We start from the raw sequence: 20,035 nt of genomic DNA, 5'->3' as shown, positions 1-20,035 counted from the left end.
ATTATTAGTCCCCATTTTCTGAGTTTAACATGGTACACAATTTCATCGCCATCCTTTCTTTTTTCCATTCCCCTCTCATGCATAAGGGACAAAATATGCAGAGATATGGAGTGAGAGAGAAAAACAATTAGAGCAGGATCAAAACGATAAAACTGAACTTGCACCAAGTATCCTACAAGAATATGGTTTATCATAATGGTATGTTTACACTTTCCTTGGGATTTGTCTACAGTGTTCATAATATCAATGACACATAGTTGCAATAGCCTGTCGACACTATACTTTAAATTTGTCGGTTACAAGGCACACATACTGTAATGTATTTAATATGTTGTTGTTTCTTAAACCTATTATAATGTTCTAAAATTTGATTATTATTAAATATGAAAATGTCCAAAAGACTGCCTTTTTCTCTCTCTCTCTCTCTCTCTCTCTCTCTCTCTCTGGACCATCATAGGAAGATATGGGTGAAAATCCATGAAAATATGAGTATTGGGGATTTTCAATTGTTTCATATGACGTTGTGAGAGAGAGAGAGAGATTTTTATGGTTGGTAGTGAATGTTAAAGCAGAATAATGACTTAGATCAACTGTAAATAATTTAAAATATTTTAATTACCTCTTGTTAGTTCATCATTTTGCTTGGTTTCTATTCCACACTTTAATTTCCATTTGCCAGTATATGAATGCCTGAGCATTCAGTGTGCAAGAAGCTAACCATGTCTGTAGTGCTACTTTTTTCATTAAAACCATATTTCATGTTTATATCATAAGTGGGATTTATATTGCTTTAGTCATTGTGAATAAAAATAGAAACTCAAAAAAGAAAACAATCAACTTCTCAATATGCAAATGTGATTGTGAACAACAAGAAACGACATGGAACTACATTTTTAGCAGACACACTCACAGGGATGTGAGGAGTTCATTCACTCGGTCAATACACAGTTGCCCATTGCATATCTTAACTCTGTTCCAGGGGAAAGTATTTGTATGTGATATAAATAAAATATATACAGTATGTAGCATGTATGCTGTATCAGTGATATACCACTTGTATAGCCTCGTTTCCTTTTAAATTAAAAATTTATACATATAAATAGCAATTAAATAAATGCCAACATTATTAAAACTTAATCCAGTTATAATTCAATCCCTTTTTCTGAAACTTTCAGGAATGTCAAAGTTAATCTCAAAACACTCTAACCTCGATTCAGTTAAGCCCACCTAAGTGTTACACCAGTTGCCTGTTTTATCTGTCCAGTTCATATAGGTGTGATATTATTGGCAGATAAGGTGTAAACAATAGTCAAGCATAATTTATGTTGATTGATGGTGCATACATTCAGTTTGTAATGCACAGCACACCCTCCATAGGAAATTATACCAACAGGCAAATTAAGGGTAATTATGAATGGTGCTACAGCTCAAATCAATGTGCCTCATAAAAATGCACAGGTTGAAATTTCCATGCATCAGAAATGGTTCAAATTTAAATTCTAAGCATCAGAACGCATGGGTTCATGTCTGTTGAGAACCCAACGTCAGTATGGCAAGATAAGGCATGTTTAGACATTAGTTCATATCACAATTCTTTGTTTAAACTGCAATTTACATCATGTCTTCATGTTTGGACATAAATTTACTTTATGTCATGTTTACACATCAACTTTCATCATGTCTTTATTTTACACTGCTTTTCTCAGTAAAATATATATACTTAATTTGCATGGTTGATGAACTTTTATCATCATCATCAGAGATACATAGTTTTAATTCACAGGCAAATAGATGATGTCTATACATGTCAGGCACAAAAGGGGACTCCTATTTCTGCTGCCATAGCATGACTGCTTTTCCTATCATCCAGAAAATGAATTGCTTCTACCCTCTCCCATCATGATAAAAGCTTCCTTGCTATTGATTTTGCCAAAATGGTAACTTTGAGTTACACTGCCAATGTGACAAGAATGGGAAGTAAATAGCATATACAGAAATATTTGCATATCGATTCACATTATATGCCACTATCTAAATAATGCCTTTCCCATGAAGTAAAAGTTTTGTTTTTGCATACATTAAGCAATCAGTTTTGATACACACCAATGACTGATTAAAGCACTGAGAAACCATTATTTGTTTTGGAAACACCTGGCCATTGAGAATGAAAATCAGTTGACTATCACATACCAGACATTTAAATAGGAGCATTTGCAACAGTTAAATTAGGGTAATTGTTGAGACCAGGTGACTGCTGTATATAGGTGACTGTTGAGACAGGTTTGACTGCAAATGGCTGTTGTAAACCAATTTAGCTTAGTTTAACTGTACTGAATATTTTTTGCTTTTTAATATAATATGCACTTTATACACTGCATAATGTTGACATGGTCTTACTGGAGCATGCCTCAATATAAGATGATGTCACTAATTGCACATGTAATTTTAATGGCCCAGATGGACAGCTTTTTTGTCAGTAATTACATGTGTCATTTTAACAGCCCAGATGGACAGCTTTTTTGTCAGTAATTACATGTGTCATTTTAACAGCCCAGATGGACAGCTTTTTTGTCACTAATTACATGTGTCATTTTTATGGCCCAGATGGACAGCTTTTTTGTCACTAATTACATGTGTCATTTTAATGGCCCAGATGGACAGCTTTTTTGTTACTAATTACATGTGTCATTTTAATGGCCCAGATGGGCCACTTTTTTGTCACTAATTACATGCGCCATATTAATAGCCCAGATGGGTCACTTTTTTGTCACTAATTACGTGTCATTTTAAGAACCCAGATGGACAGCTTTTTTGTCAATAATTACATGTCATTTCAATGGTCCAGATGGACAGCTTTTTTGTAAAGAGGGATTACGTGATACAGTACTTCATTTTACATTCTGCCCATGATTCATTCAAGTTCAAATATTGCTACAGTATTGTTATGCCTTTTCATCCAGTAATCCCCTTTTCTGTCCATCCATCTGTCAATTCAGACTTCCTGTAACTGCCACAGCTGTACCATTCTTACACATGATTTGATGCAGGTAAATTGTTTAATGCATTTATATGTTTTTAAAAGGTGTCATCTTTTCAAGTTAAGTTTTCATTGAGTGACTGCCCATAAATCTCCACTGCAACAGTCATTGTAACAGCATAGCTTTGGGAATAATTCATTATATTGTGATTCAGTTTGATTTCTACTTTGTCTTATAGACCTAGTTGTGATTCAGTTTAATTTCTACATTGTCTTATAGACCTAGCTTTGATTCAGTTTGATTTCCACATTGTCTTATAGACCTAGCTGTCATTCAGTTTGATTTCTATGTTGTCTTATAGACCTAGCTGTGATTCAGTTTGATTTTCACATTGTCTTATATACCTAGCTGTGATTCAGTTTGATTTTCACATTGTCTTATAGACCTAGCTGTCATTCAGTTTGATTTTCACATTGTCTTATAGACCTAGCTGTGATTCAGTTTGATTTCCACATTGTCTTATAGACCTAGCTGTCATTCAGTTTGATTTCCACATTGTCTTATAGACCTAGCTGTCATTCAGTTTGATTTCCACATTGTCTTATAGACCTAGCTGTCATTCAGTTTGATTTCCACATTGTCTTATAGACCTAGCTGTCATTCAGTTTGAGTTGTACATTGTCTTATAGACCTAGCTGTGATTCAGTTTGATTTCCACATTGTCTTATAGACCTAGCTTTGATTCAGTTTGATTTTCACATTGTCTTATAGACCTAGCTGTCATTCAGTTTGATTTCCACATTGTCTTATAGACCTAGCTGTCATTCAGTTTGATTTCTACATTGTCTTATAGACCTAGCTGTGATTCAGTTTGATTTCCACGTTGTCTTATAGACCTAGCTGTCATTCAGTTTGATTTCTACATTGTCTTATAGACCTAGCTGTGATTCAGTTTGATTTCCACATTGTCTTATAGACCTAGCTGTGATTCAGTTTGATTTCCACATTGTCTTATAGACCTAGCTGTGATTCAGTTTGATTTCTACATTGTCTTATAGACCTAGCTGTGATTCAGTTTGATTTCCACATTGTCTTATAGACCTAGCTGTGATTCAGTTTGATTTCTACATTGTCTTATAGACCTAGCTGTGATTCAGTTTGATTTCCACATTGTCTTATAGACCTAGCTGTGATTCAGTTTGATTTCCACATTGTCTTATAGACCTAGCTGTGATTCAGTTTGATTTCCACATTGTCTTATAGACCTAGCTGTCATTCAGTTTGATTTCCACATTGTCTTATAGACCTAGCTGTGATTCAGTTTGATTTCCACATTGTCTTATAGACCTAGCTGTGATTCAGTTTGATTTCTACATTGTCTTATAGACCTAGCTGTGATTCAGTTTGATTTCCACATTGTCTTATAGACCTAGCTGTGATTCAGTTTGATTTCTACATTGTCTTATAGACCTAGCTGTGATTCAGTTTGATTTCCACATTGTCTTATAGACCTAGCTGTGATTCAGTTTGATTTCCACATTGTCTTATAGACCTAGCTGTGATTCAGTTTGATTTCCACATTGTCTTATAGACCTAGCTGTCATTCAGTTTGATTTCCACATTGTCTTATAGACCTAGCTGTGATTCAGTTTGATTTCCACATTGTCTTATAGACCTAGCTGTGATTCAGTTTGATTTCTACATTGTCTTATAGACCTAGCTGTGATTCATTTTGGTATGTAGATTTTCTTGTATACGTTGATGTGATTCAGATTCTTATAACATTGTCTTCTATACCTGGATTTTATTCAGTTTGACATATACATTATTTTATAGACTTGGATGTGATTCAGTTGTGTGTGTACATTGTCCTGTGATTCAGTTTGGTATATACACTGTACATTGTTTTGTAAATCTGACCCAGCTGTGATTCAGTTTGCATGTACATTGTCTTGTAGACCCGGATGCAGTTCAGTTTGGTGTGTACATGGTTATAGACCCTGATGCACATTTTATGGGTTTGTCTCATCGACTCCATTCTGGGTAGAGTTATGCCATGTAAACTTTAACTTAATATCTTCACATGGGATCTAACTTAATAATCTTCACATGGGATGTAACTTAATAATCTTCACATGAGATGTAACTTAATAATCTTCACATGAGATGTAACTTAATAATCTTCACATGGGATGTAACTTAATAACTATACATGGAATGTATTTTAATATCTTCACATGGGATGTAACTTAATATCTTCACAGGGGATGTAACTTAATAATCTTCACATGGGATGTAACTTGATATCTTCACATGGAATGTAACTTAATATCTTCACATCGGATTTAACTTAATATCTTCACATGGAATGTAACTTAATAATCTTCACATGGGATGTAACTTAATAATCTTCACATGGAATGTAACTTAATATCTTCACATCAGATGTATTTTAATATCTTCACAAGGGATGTAACTTAATATCTTCACAAGGGATGTAACTTAATATCTTCACAGGGGATGTAACTTAATATCTTCACATAGAACGTAACTTAATAATCTTCACATGGAATGTAACTTAATAATCTTCACATCGGATGTAACTTGATATCTTCACATGGAATGTAACTTAATATCTTCACATCGGATGTAACTTAATATCTTTACATGGAATGTAACTTAATAATCTTCACATGGGATGTAACTTAATATCTTCACATGGAATGTATTTTAATATCTTCACAGGGGATGTAACTTAATACATTCAAATGGGATGTAACTTAATATCTTCACATGGGATGTAACTTAATATCTTGGCATGGGATGTTACTTGTAACTGGCATAGCTCAAGAACCATTTAACATATTTTGTAGACTTGTATGTGCCTTTTTTGGATTTAGTCTTGTTTTTTTAGATATAATTATGACTTGTTTTACTGAACATTTTGTGTTAATGCAGGGTTCAATGTAATGCCATCACTCATTGGTATTGTTATTGGTCTGTTTATTGTCTGTTTTGTCAACTATTGTTAGGATTCATTTTGGTTTTTGGTTAACAATTTCTAAACTTTAGAGCATGAAATAATTAGTAATTATATGTCTTGTAAAGCCATTAATATCATCAGACATCAGGCAACCAGTATCCAAGTTTATACCATTAGACATTATGTAACCAGTATCCAGGTTTATACCATTATATATCATGTAACCAGTATCCAGGTTTATACTGTTAGACATATAACCAGTATTCAGGTTTATACCCTTAGACATGTAACCAGGATCCAGGTTTATACCCTTAGACATGTAACCAGGATCCAGGTTTATACCCTTAGACATGTAACCAGGATCCAGGTTTATACCCTTAGACATGTAACCAGGATCCAGGTTTATACTGTTAGATATCATGTAACCAGTATCCAAGTTTATACTATTAGACATCATATAACTAGTATCCAAATTTATACCCTTAGATATCATGTAACCCCTATCTGGGTTTATACCCCTAGACATCTAATGGTATCCAGGTTTATACTGTAACCGTTACACATCATATAACGAGTATCTAGGTTTATATCCATAGACATCATGTAATGGTATCCAGGTTTATACCTTTAGACATCATAGTCTAGTATCCAGGTTTGTACCCTGATACATCATAAATAATCAGTATCTAGGTGTAAATCCACAGACATCTTTGCAAGCAGTATCCAAGTTTGTATCCATATGCATCATGTTACCAATATCCATATTAGCTATTAATTGATTACAGATCTCAGAAGGATATCAGAGAGTCAGGCTGTACCAGTAGATCTTGAGCCATATGTGAAAAAGCTGAACAACTCTCGCAGAAGAGTCATGCTGATCAATAACATCTTGCAGAATGTCCAGGTAAAACACAAAATAGACAAAAGTGTTATGATATTGTGTCCAAAAATGACAATCAAGATAAAAAAGTCCTTGATTACTTCACTACAATATAAAACCAAAAAGTGCCTTGATTACTCCATTAAAGTATAAAACCAGAAAGGTCCTTGATTACTTCACTACAGTATAAAACCAAGGGCCTTGATTACTTCACTACAGTATAAAACCAAAAAAGGTTCTTGCTTACTTCGTTACAGTATAAAACCAAAAAGATCCTTATTACTTCATTGCAGTATAAAACCAAAAAGGTCCTTGATTACTTCACTACAGTATAAGCATTTATGTCACATTGTTTGATAAGAGTTAAGATATGTGACTGCTTAGAAATATTAAATTATGTGATCTATATTTGATCAGGAGATTTCATTCAAAACAGAAGTTTCATTGAACCAATTTCACACCTGTGATACTTTCCAAGTTCCAGACAGTGAGATCCAAATATTTCATGAGAGTTTAGTAAATTCTATGAGATCTTACTTTTTTCTGAGATATTCACATGCAATGCTGGTAATTACAAATGGGTTGTCCATTTTGATCACTTTGCCTCTACTGTAACAACACATGTAGCATGTGCATAAAAGGTTTTTATAAAAGCAATTTTCATGAAGTACCAGTTTTGTGTATATTGTGGTTTGTAGCAAGAAACTCTAAATTTAAAGACCCACTGAATAATAATTATTACGTGGGAACAAACTGACCATACCACCCTTTACCCTGTACATAAATTTAACCACTTATGAATGAATTCATATCTGTTTGGTTTCAAGACTTCGATGTTGACCCATGTTAGCGTGCCTCAAAAACGTAGTGGACAGCTGTTGTAATACCTACCCATTGCACTGGATTCGTATAGCCTCACTGCATCTCACCCATTTTTCATAGATCCTAGGAAAAAGTTTGGAGAGGGTTTCATAGCACCTATCACTTTGAGGGGTTCGGGGCTAAGCAGTGTTTCCCGTTACCCTCATTTGTGCTTCAGAGATCCCCAAATTTTTAATTTGACACCCATTTTTGATACCAAAGTTTGTTTTTTACCCAGTTTTGACACCAATGAGATTTTTGACTCTCAGTCGTGCACCCCAAGGGGATACACTGGGCTAAGGAAGATAACCATGTGCATACATATACATTGTTTGTACATTGTTCGTATTCATTAAATTTGGCATTCATCTGTTCAACTCATGTCCACAGAGTGCTTTTTTTTGCTCCCTGATACTGTTCTACCAGTTGTCATAAAACTTGGCAAGAAGATGCAGTTTGACGAGCTCTGTACCTCATGACATACTTCACTGACTTAAGATAAATTGTATTTTCTGAGCTTATTTCTCAAGCAGTGTTCAAGCTAGAATCATCAAACAAGATTATATGCATTAATCTATTTAGTATAGTACATTCCCTCGCAGTTGATAATGGTGATTCATATAGTGACTAACATTTTTCAAGGAATTGAATGCTTTTGAAAAAGGCACAAACTTTGGTCAAGCTTCCAAATTTTGTTTGATTTCATAAGGCTAGTATCAGTTATTAAAAATGTATATCATGTTTTGTTTTTATTTGATTTCATAAGGTTAGTATCAGTTATTAAAAATGTATATCATGTTTTTATTTGATTTCATAAGGTTAGTATCAGTTATTAAAAATGTATATCATGTTTTGTTTTTATTTGATTTCATAAGGTTAGTATCAGTTATTAAAAATATATATCATGTTTGTTTTTATTTGATTTCATAAGGTTAGTATGTTATTAAAAATATATATCATGTTTTTATTTGATTTCATAAAGTTAGTATCAGTTATTAAAATATATATCATGTTTTTATTTGATTTCATAAGGTTAGTATCAGTTATTACAAATATATATCATGTTTTGTTTTTATTTGAATTCATAAGGTTTGTACCAGTTATTAAAAACAGATATCATGTTTTGTTTTGAAGGACAGAACTGAGGCATCAAAGAGAGTTATTGCATTAGTACCATGCTTTCGGGTGAGGGGGTGGGTTGGGGGAGAACACTGAATACCAGCTTGGTTCATATTTCATTGTGAGGTTCAGTTTGTTGATTTAATTAACGGTGATAACCATGAAATGATGAATTCACAGTCTACCTTGATATTATTCTCTTTAGAAAGTTGCTAGTTTTATTTTATTTCAGGCATCATAAATATCCTCCCTTCCTACTGAGGGAAAGGTTTCAGTTTGAACATAAAAGATGTTTTATTTTATTATATTTAATGTGAAAATTAATGGAATATCCTCGTCATTTTTAAGGTTACATTTTTATGATGAGATGGCAATGATATGTTTGATGAGCGACAAATTACCAACTTAAAGAATGTATCTCAGTCCCTATTATTGCTTGTCCCAAATCAGCAATGAAAAGATAAGGAAATAAAAGAAAAAAGATAATGCAATTGTTTCAAATAAATTATTTTGTTTCATCATGTTTTCATATTTACTGCTATGAGTAAAATAATGATGTGATATATAACTGCAGTTAAATTTGGTTCTCCATTTTTGAGGTGGATCAAATGCAACAGCAACAAAATGTCAAATGCCGCATCATAAAAGTTTGAATTAGTTTTTGTTTTGGAACACTAATAGTAGCACCACTATGTTATCCTGAACTTAAGTTTGTTCATAAGTAGTAACAGATGCACAGTCTATTGAAATAACTTGGTGGGTCACGACAGCACTAATATCTAAGTTGGAGTTTGAATTAGTTTGTTTAACTGAACATACTTTCTGCAATTTCCAGTATACCAGGTCTTGTTTGACAATCTTTTTTGCACGAAATAGAAATCTGCTAACAAAATGGCTGTAAAACAGTTCAGTTTGCATAATTGACAAGACATTAGGGCGTGCTCACCAGTTATTATATACTTTTGAGAGAGTGACATATGTAAGGTGAAGTTGTTTGCATTTGAAACAAGCACAGTGGAGAGAATTTAGGCTTACCTCTATGCTGCTTTGATGTAATTTGGCTGGCATTTCTTTGGATATTGTACTTAGAAATTAGATCATCTAAGTACACTGCTAACTAAAATGACTGTTCCCTTATGCTAAAACAATCAGTCTGATTTAGTCTAAAGTACACTATCTTTAGCACATATTATAATTGTGAAAATAAATTTGGCCCAACTCGACAATACTAGCTTCTGAAAATGCAATGAATGAATTACCAAATATATAAAATGTATAAAAAAGTTATCTGCTTTCTTTTTTACAATTTACCTCAGAAGTTCAGGAAGTGAAAATGACCAAGTGGAACTAGCAGTTTTTTGAAAGGTGTGTGTCTGGAATAAAGCCAAGCTGTATACTCTATAAACCATATTACACCCATCAATCATACACCCAAAAAAATGGAATTAAAGGTTCTTGGTACAATACCTAAGATATACAAGGTCTTGTTTAAATAGCCTGTATAACCAGTGAAGAAACCAGAGAAAATTCTTTTTCTATAAAATTCTAACCCTTTACAAATACAAAACTGTGAGTGCCACCTTAATACAGAGAGTCTGAAAACTTGTGTCTTAATTTTTTCCACATAATTGGGGGTGATGGGGCTTTATTGTATATTCCTTTTCCAAACTCATAAACCTATAAAAACGTGAAAAGACAGAAATTTCCTAATAAACACAAAATACAGTGTCAATAAGACAATGTAGAAATCAAACTAAATCACAGCTAGGTCTCAGATCAAATTTAAGTATTAGAAATAATGATCAAAATCAAGGACAGGTTTGAAAAAATGTATTTTCCATGTTTTCATATTGCAGGAGCGGTTAAATAAGTTGTATACCAATGTCTCCAAGGAAACAGCAAGGAGGAAGTCGATGCTTGACCCCCAGAACCCTGCATCTGTTAAATGAATCCGATATGCTAGATCAATAGTGAGCGGCAAACAACAGAAAAACCTGAGAAAAGATTAACTTTATATAAACATGTTTTTTTCTTCTATGTTCTGAATTCTTTTATTTGCCAATTATTATTACTAACCCATTGTTGGAACATGCTTTAACCTTTCTATCAGTGAGAGAAAAACAATATTACATTTAGCTGCAATTGCACACACTTGTATTGTGTTTACCAAATGAAATCATGTACATATTATACAACATTGTTGGAATGATGACAACTGAGATGAGTTAGTTTGGGCTTAATTAAACGTTTTCATGTTTAATTAAGCATTTTCATGTTTAATTAAGGAATTTCCAGGTTTTGGTTTCATTTATGCATGAACTCACAAGAGAACTTTATTGAATTAGTGGAAATGATTCAGTGTTTCGTAACATAGTTTAGCATGTGACCTAGTTATCTGCCATTTGCCAACAATTTCCCCCAATTTATGCTTTGTCACTCCATCAAAGTATTTCTAAGATGGAAATTTATAAATAAACAATCAAGTATTTTGATTGACTGTTCAAAATATAGCAATTGTTTTTGGCTTGGACAACTGGCTTGTTTTTTCTTGGTACAGTAAGACATTCCCTAGATTTTGTACTTGGATTATTTATTTTTATTTGTATCACAGCTGCTTCCAACAAAATGCTTGCCCATAAGTCTTGTTTTTGTATGCATGAGATTTGTTAAGTAACTGAGAAATGAGTATTTGTTAAATATAAAACCTTGAACTGGGTAACATTCCGAGTTTTGTGTTCAACATTATTATGTTGAGTGTGATAAAAAGTCAAACTATGTATCTAAAAATATAATGGCTTATTATGTTGAGTGTGATAAAAAGTCAAACTATGTATCTACAAATATAATGGCTTTGTATCATCCCAATGCTTTCACATTAAGTACATGAATATTTTGATACTCTCTTTCTGTCCATTGTCCATCCTTCTCCCTACCCACTACCATATCTTCTAAATAACTGGGTGGAAATTCACAAGACTTTTTGTATCGCACATGCAAATTAACTAACCATAAGCCCTGGGTCCCTGGATAGGTTAAAGGTCAAGTATTCAAAAACAAAGTAGCAAAGACCTTACAATTATTTTATTGTTGTACCAGATTTGATATATTCAGTCATAGCAAGAAGACACAAGATTTATGTACAGTAGTTTTGGTTGTAACCCAAAGGTCAGTCAGTATCAGGGTAATATTAGTTGTAATTCCACTTGATATATCCAGTCAGGGGAATATTAGTTGTAACCCCAAGGTCAGTCAGTATAAACAGAACATTGGTTGTAACCCCAAGGTCAGTATCCAGGGAATATTGGTTATAACCCGAAGGTCAGTATGCAGGGAATATTGGTTATAACCTCAAGATCAGCCAGTATTTTGGAGAGAATGCAGATGTTAGGATGTGCAATGTATGTAATAATAAAATGAAGCATTACAATGGTGTGCCTCCTGTTCTTTTATATTTTATATTAAATATGATCTTGTGATCTGGAACATGCAATGTAATTTTGACCAGATAGACTTAATTTTCAGCTGAAATTGTCAGTTATCTAAAATGTAAGGGTCCTGATAATATGATGCATTCTTGGTGTGCGAGTGTGTGTGTCTTAAACTTGTGACTAAGAGGTGTGAATTTGAATTGTGCCATCAATTCTGCCAGGGTAGACTACTATTGACAGTCCCAGGGCAAGGTACGTGTTTATACAACATGTACTTTTCTTGTGTGACTGTGTTGTAAAACACCAAATAAACCCAACTAACATGATTCTGTTGTAAAAGAGCAAACAACACCAGCAAACATGATTCCACTGTTTGGCATAAATACTGTTTATCTTCAGCTATATTGCATGCAGTTTAATGGAATAATTTTAGAAAAACAGCATCAGTTGTAATTTTGTGTTGAGTTAATTTGATATTTCAATAGGGACATTTTTTTGTAAATGTAAAGAATACAGAGTAATATTTATTGGTTTTCTATAGAAATTTCTACACAAGGGTCATTCTTCATGGGTAGGTGATGACATAATTTCCGCACTAGGGATCATACTTCTTGGACAGGTGCAAAGTTTTGCAAGTTCCTGCCCATACATTATGAGACTCAGAGTTGTATTATCTTAGTCCACACTAATACGCATGCTTGCTTCATTGATTAAGTTGGTGACTTTAATAAATATGGGTTAGTAACAAAAAGGCAATCCACTGCTATGTATATAGTATACAAAAACAAAAAGGCAATCTACTGCTATGTATATAGTATACAAAAACAAAAATAGTCCTTATAATATTTTTAATTTTAGCAGGAATATGTACATTGCGGATTGAAGTGAAAATTTCAGGGTTAGTCAGGAAATGTAAAATATATAATTTATGTTCTGCATCCAAATCACTAGAAAAATTGACAATGACAAAAATGGATATGTCATAAATTCCAGTCCGAGCCACAATGCACTAATTAAATGGCTGTTTTATGTTGTGTGATGATTTTGGTTGATTTGTAGTTTCATGGCGCAGAAACACAATTAGGTCATTTAGTGCCAAGGCAACTGGAGAAAAGTGCCATGCCCAAGGATACACCCTGTAAGCTGACCAAGGCTGATTTGAGGGTTACATAGTATTTGGAAATGAATCTTTTGGTTGTGGGACCATCAGGCTAAAAACTGAGTCACCATGCCTCTTGTTGTGTGATGAAGGATAACTGTTACATAAAATTAGATTAATAAAATCTTACCCATGTGTTAAAAGAATAGGAGAAATAAAAGCTGAGAGATAATATTTTCATGGCAAAACGCATATTCCCCAAAGGTTAAATTTTCTATTTCTATCCAGAGGCATAACATGTTTATAGCATGGAATAGGTCTGAGTACAATGCAAAATGGAATTAAATGTGACTTGTTACAATTTAATCAGGTGTATTTCATGAAAGTGATATGTGAAACAAGCTGTGTATACTAAAAGCAGTTCAAGATAAAAATTTTAGTAAACTGAAATCTCTTTGAAACTGAAGTCATTTCTGGTCTGAAATTTACATTCTTTCATTACATTAACCAAGAAATTTATATTCTTTCATTCCATCAATCAAGCAGTACCAAATAACCCTCAGAACAGAATTTTTATTTGGTCAGAATAACTTCCCATGCAGAAACAATTTCAGTTCCGATGTTGTAGCCTCATCGTGGTCAAGACTGATATGATCCTATAACTTGCAATGGAGCAATTAAAACTTGTCAAAACAAAAGATGACGCAAGTAAAACTCTGTTATCTAAGTAGTCTTAAGTTTTTCAGGAACTTTTTCTAATAAAGTTACGAAGCCTATAAAAGGTAAATTACATTGGTATGGTTACACTAACCGTACTTTGACCATCATGATGGATAACAAATGATTCTCACAGTAATTCACTCTCCAGATACGGTTACTAAACCGTATTTGGATATTCTAGTATAATGTTATTGAGTGCAAACATATTTCCTATGATCTGTTTGTTTCCAAAACGGATGCAATGTCTTTATATAGCATACCAGAATATGAGGCTGAAAATGGAAGTGTACTAAGATGAACTAATCTGGCAGACAGGTCAAAAGAAAATAATTTTACATGAAGAATATGAAAGCTATTTTATTTGATATTTGGCAGTAGTGGTGCTAAATAAGAATAATTGGTCTCTTTAAGGATATGTAAGTAATATCTTCAGACTTTCTGACTATGTGCTGAAAAATGTGCTGGGTACATATAAGAATGTTTTAGCACCCCTTCAACAAAGTAGTGATACTAATAATAGTTCGAGAAGAATTGAATCTAATCAGCTAAATTTCTGCTGGTTTTGTCAAGGAAAACTGAACATTCTGCTCGAGTATAGTTTTTAGATTTTTATTCCCAACCACCTGATTTTAAAGGTCTGCCATAAGACCATTGTAAGAGAACATTAAATCATAGTATTTTACTTAGAAATGGAATCTATAGTCAATATGCTGCTATAAGAACATTATAAGAGAACATTAAATCATGACAGCATTTTACTTAGAAATGGAATCTAGATTCCAATGTGAGGCCATAAAAACCTTGTAAGAGAACGTGAAATCATAGCATTTTACTTAGAAATGGAATCTATAGTCAATATGCTGCCATAAGAACCTTGTAAGAGAACGTTAAATAATAGTATCTTACTTAGAAATGGAATCTATTGTCAATATGCGGCCATAAGAATCTTAATGAGAACATTAAATCATGATAGCATTTTACTTAGAAATGGAATCTAAAGTCAATGTGAGGCCATAAGAACCTTGTAAGAGAACATTAAATCATAGTATTTTACTTAGAAATGGAATCTAATGTCAATATGCTGCTATAAGAACATTATAAGAGAACATTAAATCATGATAGCATTTTACTTAGAAATGGAATCTACAGTCAATGTGAGGCCATAAAAACCTTGTAATAGAACGTGAAATCATAGCATTTTACTTAGAAATGGAATCTATAGTCAATATGCTGCCATAAGAACCTTGTAAGAGAACATTAAATCATAGCATTTTACTTAGAAATTGAATCTAAAGTCAATGTGAGGCCATAAGAACTTTGTAAGAGAACATTAAATCATAATATTTTACTAAGAAATGGAATCTATAGTCAATATGCGGCCATAAGAACCTTGTAAGAGAACGTTAAATCGTAGCATTTTACTTAGAAATGGAATCTATTGTCAATGTGCGACCATAAGAACCTTATAAGAGAACATTAAATCATGATAGCATTTTTACTTAGAAATGGAATCTATTGTCAATATGCTGCCATAAGAACATTGTAAGAGAACATTAAATCATGATAGCATTTTACTTAGAAATGGAATCTATAATCAATGTGAAGCCATAAGAACATTGTAAGAGAACATTAAATCATAGTATTTTACTTAGAAATGGAATCTATAGTCCAGGAAAATTCTATCATGGTTTTCAGATGCTTTCTTGTTAATAGGATATATATAATGCATTTATATTTGTAATACGTTGGGTTTTTTCATTTATCACATTCATGATGTTCTAATGTTTGTGATAATGTATAATGTCCTAGTATTTGTGATAATGTATAATGCCTTAATATTTGTGATAATGATTAATACCATAATGTTTTGTTTTCAAGATGCATCGGTTAATATATTGTTCAAGTAGGACATCATGTAATAACATGTTAGGTACTAATATAATTAGATTTCAGATGTAAGTGCACAGCTAGGCCGAGTATATACACGATCATTAGTAATTTTTGCCTTATTTTCTTATGCTGAGTTACTCTATGTGTATATTCTTGTAATAATGATATATGAGAATAGATGACATCTTTTTGTAATACATTTAGAGGTAAAATGTACTGTAAATTAATTTTCTAATAGGTAAGTGAGTTTTTCTTAATATTGCAGAGCAGAACAAACACTAAATTACAATCTAAGATGTTAATATCAAAATCACTTGTGGTTTTATTAGCTTCCTGTTCATAGAGTCAGGTATGTGGCATAGACCTGTGTTTGTTGTGTGATGTGTGCCATCTATTCATAAGTTATGACCATACAGTTACATTTGTGGCATAGACCCGTGTCTGTTGTGTGATGCATGCCATCCATTCACCAACAGTTCCTAGTTTCATCTATTAAAATCTGACAGACCAATTTCAACCTAGTTTGGTTCAGAGCTTTGTATGATGACAATCTGCCATTTCTGTATCATTACTGTACCACTCTGGTGGCTTAGTGGTTAGAGCATCTGCCTTGGATGCGGGAGGTCATGGATTCAATCCCTGGCCGAGTCATAACAAAGACTTACAAAAATGGTACTAACAGCTGCCTTGCTCGGCACTCAGCATCAAGAGGTTAGTGTTAGGACTGGTCAGCCAGGTGTCATGATAATGTGACTGGGTGGGACATCATGCTACATGTCTGAGGCATGATACCCTAGTGCTAGACATCACTATAAACTGTCACACTGCAGACATTGTAGTGATATGACCGGAAAATTGTTAAAGCTACATTAAAAATCCAGGTCACACACACGCACACTCCATCATTACTAAAAAGACCCAAAAAAAGGTCTTTAAATAATTTCTCAAGAATTGCTGAGCAGAATATGACCAGATATGACAGAAACTGATGCTAGTCTTCCAGCAGATATGTTTGTCATTACTAGTACTGGTAAAAACCTTAAAAACTGTTCAAATGAATTTGACCAAATATGAGAGGAAGTATCCTGGCATGAAGGCCTCTCAGTATTGTTTCAGGTGTGTCATTACTAAAATAAGAGAGACAATTGACAAAGTATTTAACATGAAGGCATTTTTATACAGATGATTCAGATCTGCTATTAAGGATGGCCCTTTTAACTCAAAATAGAAAACCCTTTAAGGAATTTCATCGAAAACCTTGAACAGAATTTGACCAGGTTTGAGAAAAAAGTATCCTGGCGTGACGGCCTTTGAAATTAATATGAATGGCATGGTTGATACAAACTACAAAATCTCCAATTTTAAGAGGTTTCTCAGAAAACCTCTCTGCATTTTTTTTAAAGCTTATTCTTTTCCTTGACATTCATTTACTTTGTTGAAAAACTCCATGAATATTTTTTCCAAACTTGTTAAATATTTTTTTTGGAAAACAAAATATTATAACTGAATAGATTATATTACTGTTTAATTTAACATTTTTGTTCTTTATGTTTTTTAAAAACCAATGAATAAGTAGATGGGACCAAATTAAGTGGATCAGCTGGCACATGACAATGCATTGCTACTAACTGCTGAAATATTATAATAATGGTTAAATTTTGTCTTATTTTGTAGCTATTTATGCATTGATAAACAAAGTAAGAGAAAGTTCAAGTTTGGTTACAGAAATGAATCCTTTAAACTTGTTCAAGTCTTTTAAAATCAGTGAGAAGTCATTGAAGATCTACTGGGTCAGAGCTGGTTCACCGTTCGATATTGCCATTATTATAACATTATAAAGTTATCTATAATAAAAATCACTGCTCAATGAAATTTGACCAACTATGAGAGAACCCTGGAATGAAGACCTTCCAATATTTGACAATTAATGCTCGTGTACCATTAGCAATTTATAAAGATACAACAATATATAAACCTTGAAACTAGAATTTTCAAAACATTTGCAATCCATAGCATTGCAAGAATTTTTTTCGGAAAGCATCCTACATTTCAATATTTCCTTTATTGTTTCATATGCCCAGAAGTTTGTCAAGGTGAGTGAGACAGCAGCATGCATGTATAATACATTTTTGATTATTCATTCAGTTTATATCCTTGGTTATAAAGTCTTTTGAAGTGACAATATCAATTGCACAGTATTGACTCTTGCACATACCAGTAATTTCATTTTGCTCGATGACTTTTTTGGGTACCACATGCAGATGATTTGTCTTATATCTGCTAATTTTACACAACTTTTTCTTTGTTTTTGTTCCTACCAATTGTCGTTAACAAGATCAGCTGAATAAAGATGAATCTAGGTATACCAGTTCCAATATTTTAAATAGATTGTCATTAGTTTTTGTATTGATATTTCATCTAATTCCATGGGTGAACTTTTTAGATTATGGCTACAACTAGGTTACCATTTTCAACTTTGATATGCATGCCTGTAAATGATACAAATATTTAATCACTGAAGGCCTTCTTCCATTATGGACTGTTCCATTTATAAATGTAGGGTACACAGGGAAGGCAATTTTTTTTACATATATATGCCAGGGTACTCAGATAAATCATTATGTTAAACCAATACAAACCACTAAATTGTATTCACTCCACATTATAAGTGCCTTTCCTTGGTCCCAGACTCCCATGTATGTTTTACTGGAACAGTCCTAGGCTAATTACTATGTATTAATGCATGCTTTTTCCTTGTCAATATTACTCATTTTGCTTCCAGGTAGCAAACATTTTCTTTTTTTTGTAATGAATTTATAACAGTTGTAGCCCTTGTTTTTGTATAAATATGCTTGCAGCATGAAAGATCAGTTATAATGTTAAGGTTTTTGTTAAGTGCAATATCAATAAAAAATAAACTTATAATCAGCTTTTCTTTTCCCATGTGTTGCACATCAGTAATTAAAAGGATAGAAATAAATAATGATAATAGATAGACCATAATGGTTAGAGAATGGTAATGTATAGACCACACTGATGACATAGGGATCATAGCAGAATGGAAAGGTAGACATTAATAGTCTGGTAGGGACCATATATAATGTAGAATGTTAAGACATAGACCTCACTAGTCAGTTCAAGACCCATATATATAATTAAAAGTAGAATGCTAATGTATAGTCCATAATAGGTAGGGGCCATATATCAAGTAAAATGGTATTGTATAGACCACAATAATTAAGTAGGAACAATAGTAGAATGGTAAGGCATATACCATAATTGTCAGGTAAAAACATGTATACATTATCAAATTATCAAAGTAATGAGAATACTGATGTCTTGGAGGGTTTGAGAAAGATGGCTCAAAAGGATGAACATAAATTATGAAATATGATAATTATGCTTATTTCTTTCATCATAATGATTATATAAATATCATTTTGTCCAAGCTTTAAATGTTTAAGTATTTGCATCTTATTATCTTGTAGCAGAAAACTGATTTTAAAATTTTTTGTAAAACATTTTGATTCAGAATATTTCCATTTCATGAGCATGTAGCATTGAAATGATTCTAAATTGAATCTGTCAAATCCTATCTAATTGAATCTGTTGAACCCTAGCTAATTGAATTTGTCAAACCCTGTCTAATTGAATCTGTCAAACCCTATCTAATTGAATCTGTCAAACCCTATCTAACTGAATCTGTCAAACCCAATCTGTCTGAATCTGTCGAACCCTATCTAATTGAATCTGTCAAACCCTATCTGGGGATGTAGTCATTCTGAGTAAAATCATTTTTCTTGAATTAAAATCTGAATTATGTTCCTTTAAATAACTAAACACTTTTTCAAGACTGCAAGTGCTAAATGTAGAAACATGTATATTATTAGAAATACAAACTATTCAGTATTCTTAGTATTTGATAGGAGACAGCATGCCATAAGCTGAAGAGGTATCAACCATAATGGCTAGGCAGGAACCAAATATACCAATAAAGTAGAATGATAATGCATAGACCATGGTAGTTGTAAGGTTTTAAAATCTAGGACACCAACACCACCATTAAAAAATAGTTTT

The 20,035-nt window shown here is 32.8% G+C and overlaps 1 protein-coding gene across 3 annotated transcripts in view; it reads left to right on the top strand.

Moving 5' to 3' along the window:
* Positions 1 to 20,035, top strand: part of LOC149779220 (SNARE-associated protein Snapin-like) — a 38,750-nt gene that overhangs the window by 11,230 nt on the left and 7,485 nt on the right. The window contains exons 3-4 of one of the 3 annotated variants that reach the window (XM_089939789.1): positions 6,747 to 6,865; positions 10,678 to 10,791. In XM_089939789.1, coding sequence (XP_089795915.1) covers positions 6,747 to 6,865; positions 10,678 to 10,770 — 212 coding nt within the window. In that variant the 3' untranslated portion in view covers positions 10,771 to 10,791. Of the gene's footprint in view, positions 1 to 6,746; positions 6,866 to 10,677; positions 18,884 to 20,035 lie in introns of those variants that run through there. The other 2 variants (XM_089939788.1, XM_089939791.1) reach the window with 2 other exon arrangements.

The sequence above is a fragment of the Sinohyriopsis cumingii genome, chromosome 17 (assembly GCF_028554795.1).
Source record: "Sinohyriopsis cumingii isolate HCF-2022 chromosome 17, ASM2855479v2, whole genome shotgun sequence".
In the NCBI taxonomy this organism is placed as follows: domain Eukaryota; kingdom Metazoa; phylum Mollusca; class Bivalvia; order Unionida; family Unionidae; genus Sinohyriopsis; species Sinohyriopsis cumingii.
Note: the sequence above shows the minus strand (reverse complement) of the source record. Positions and strands in the feature narration are given on the sequence as shown.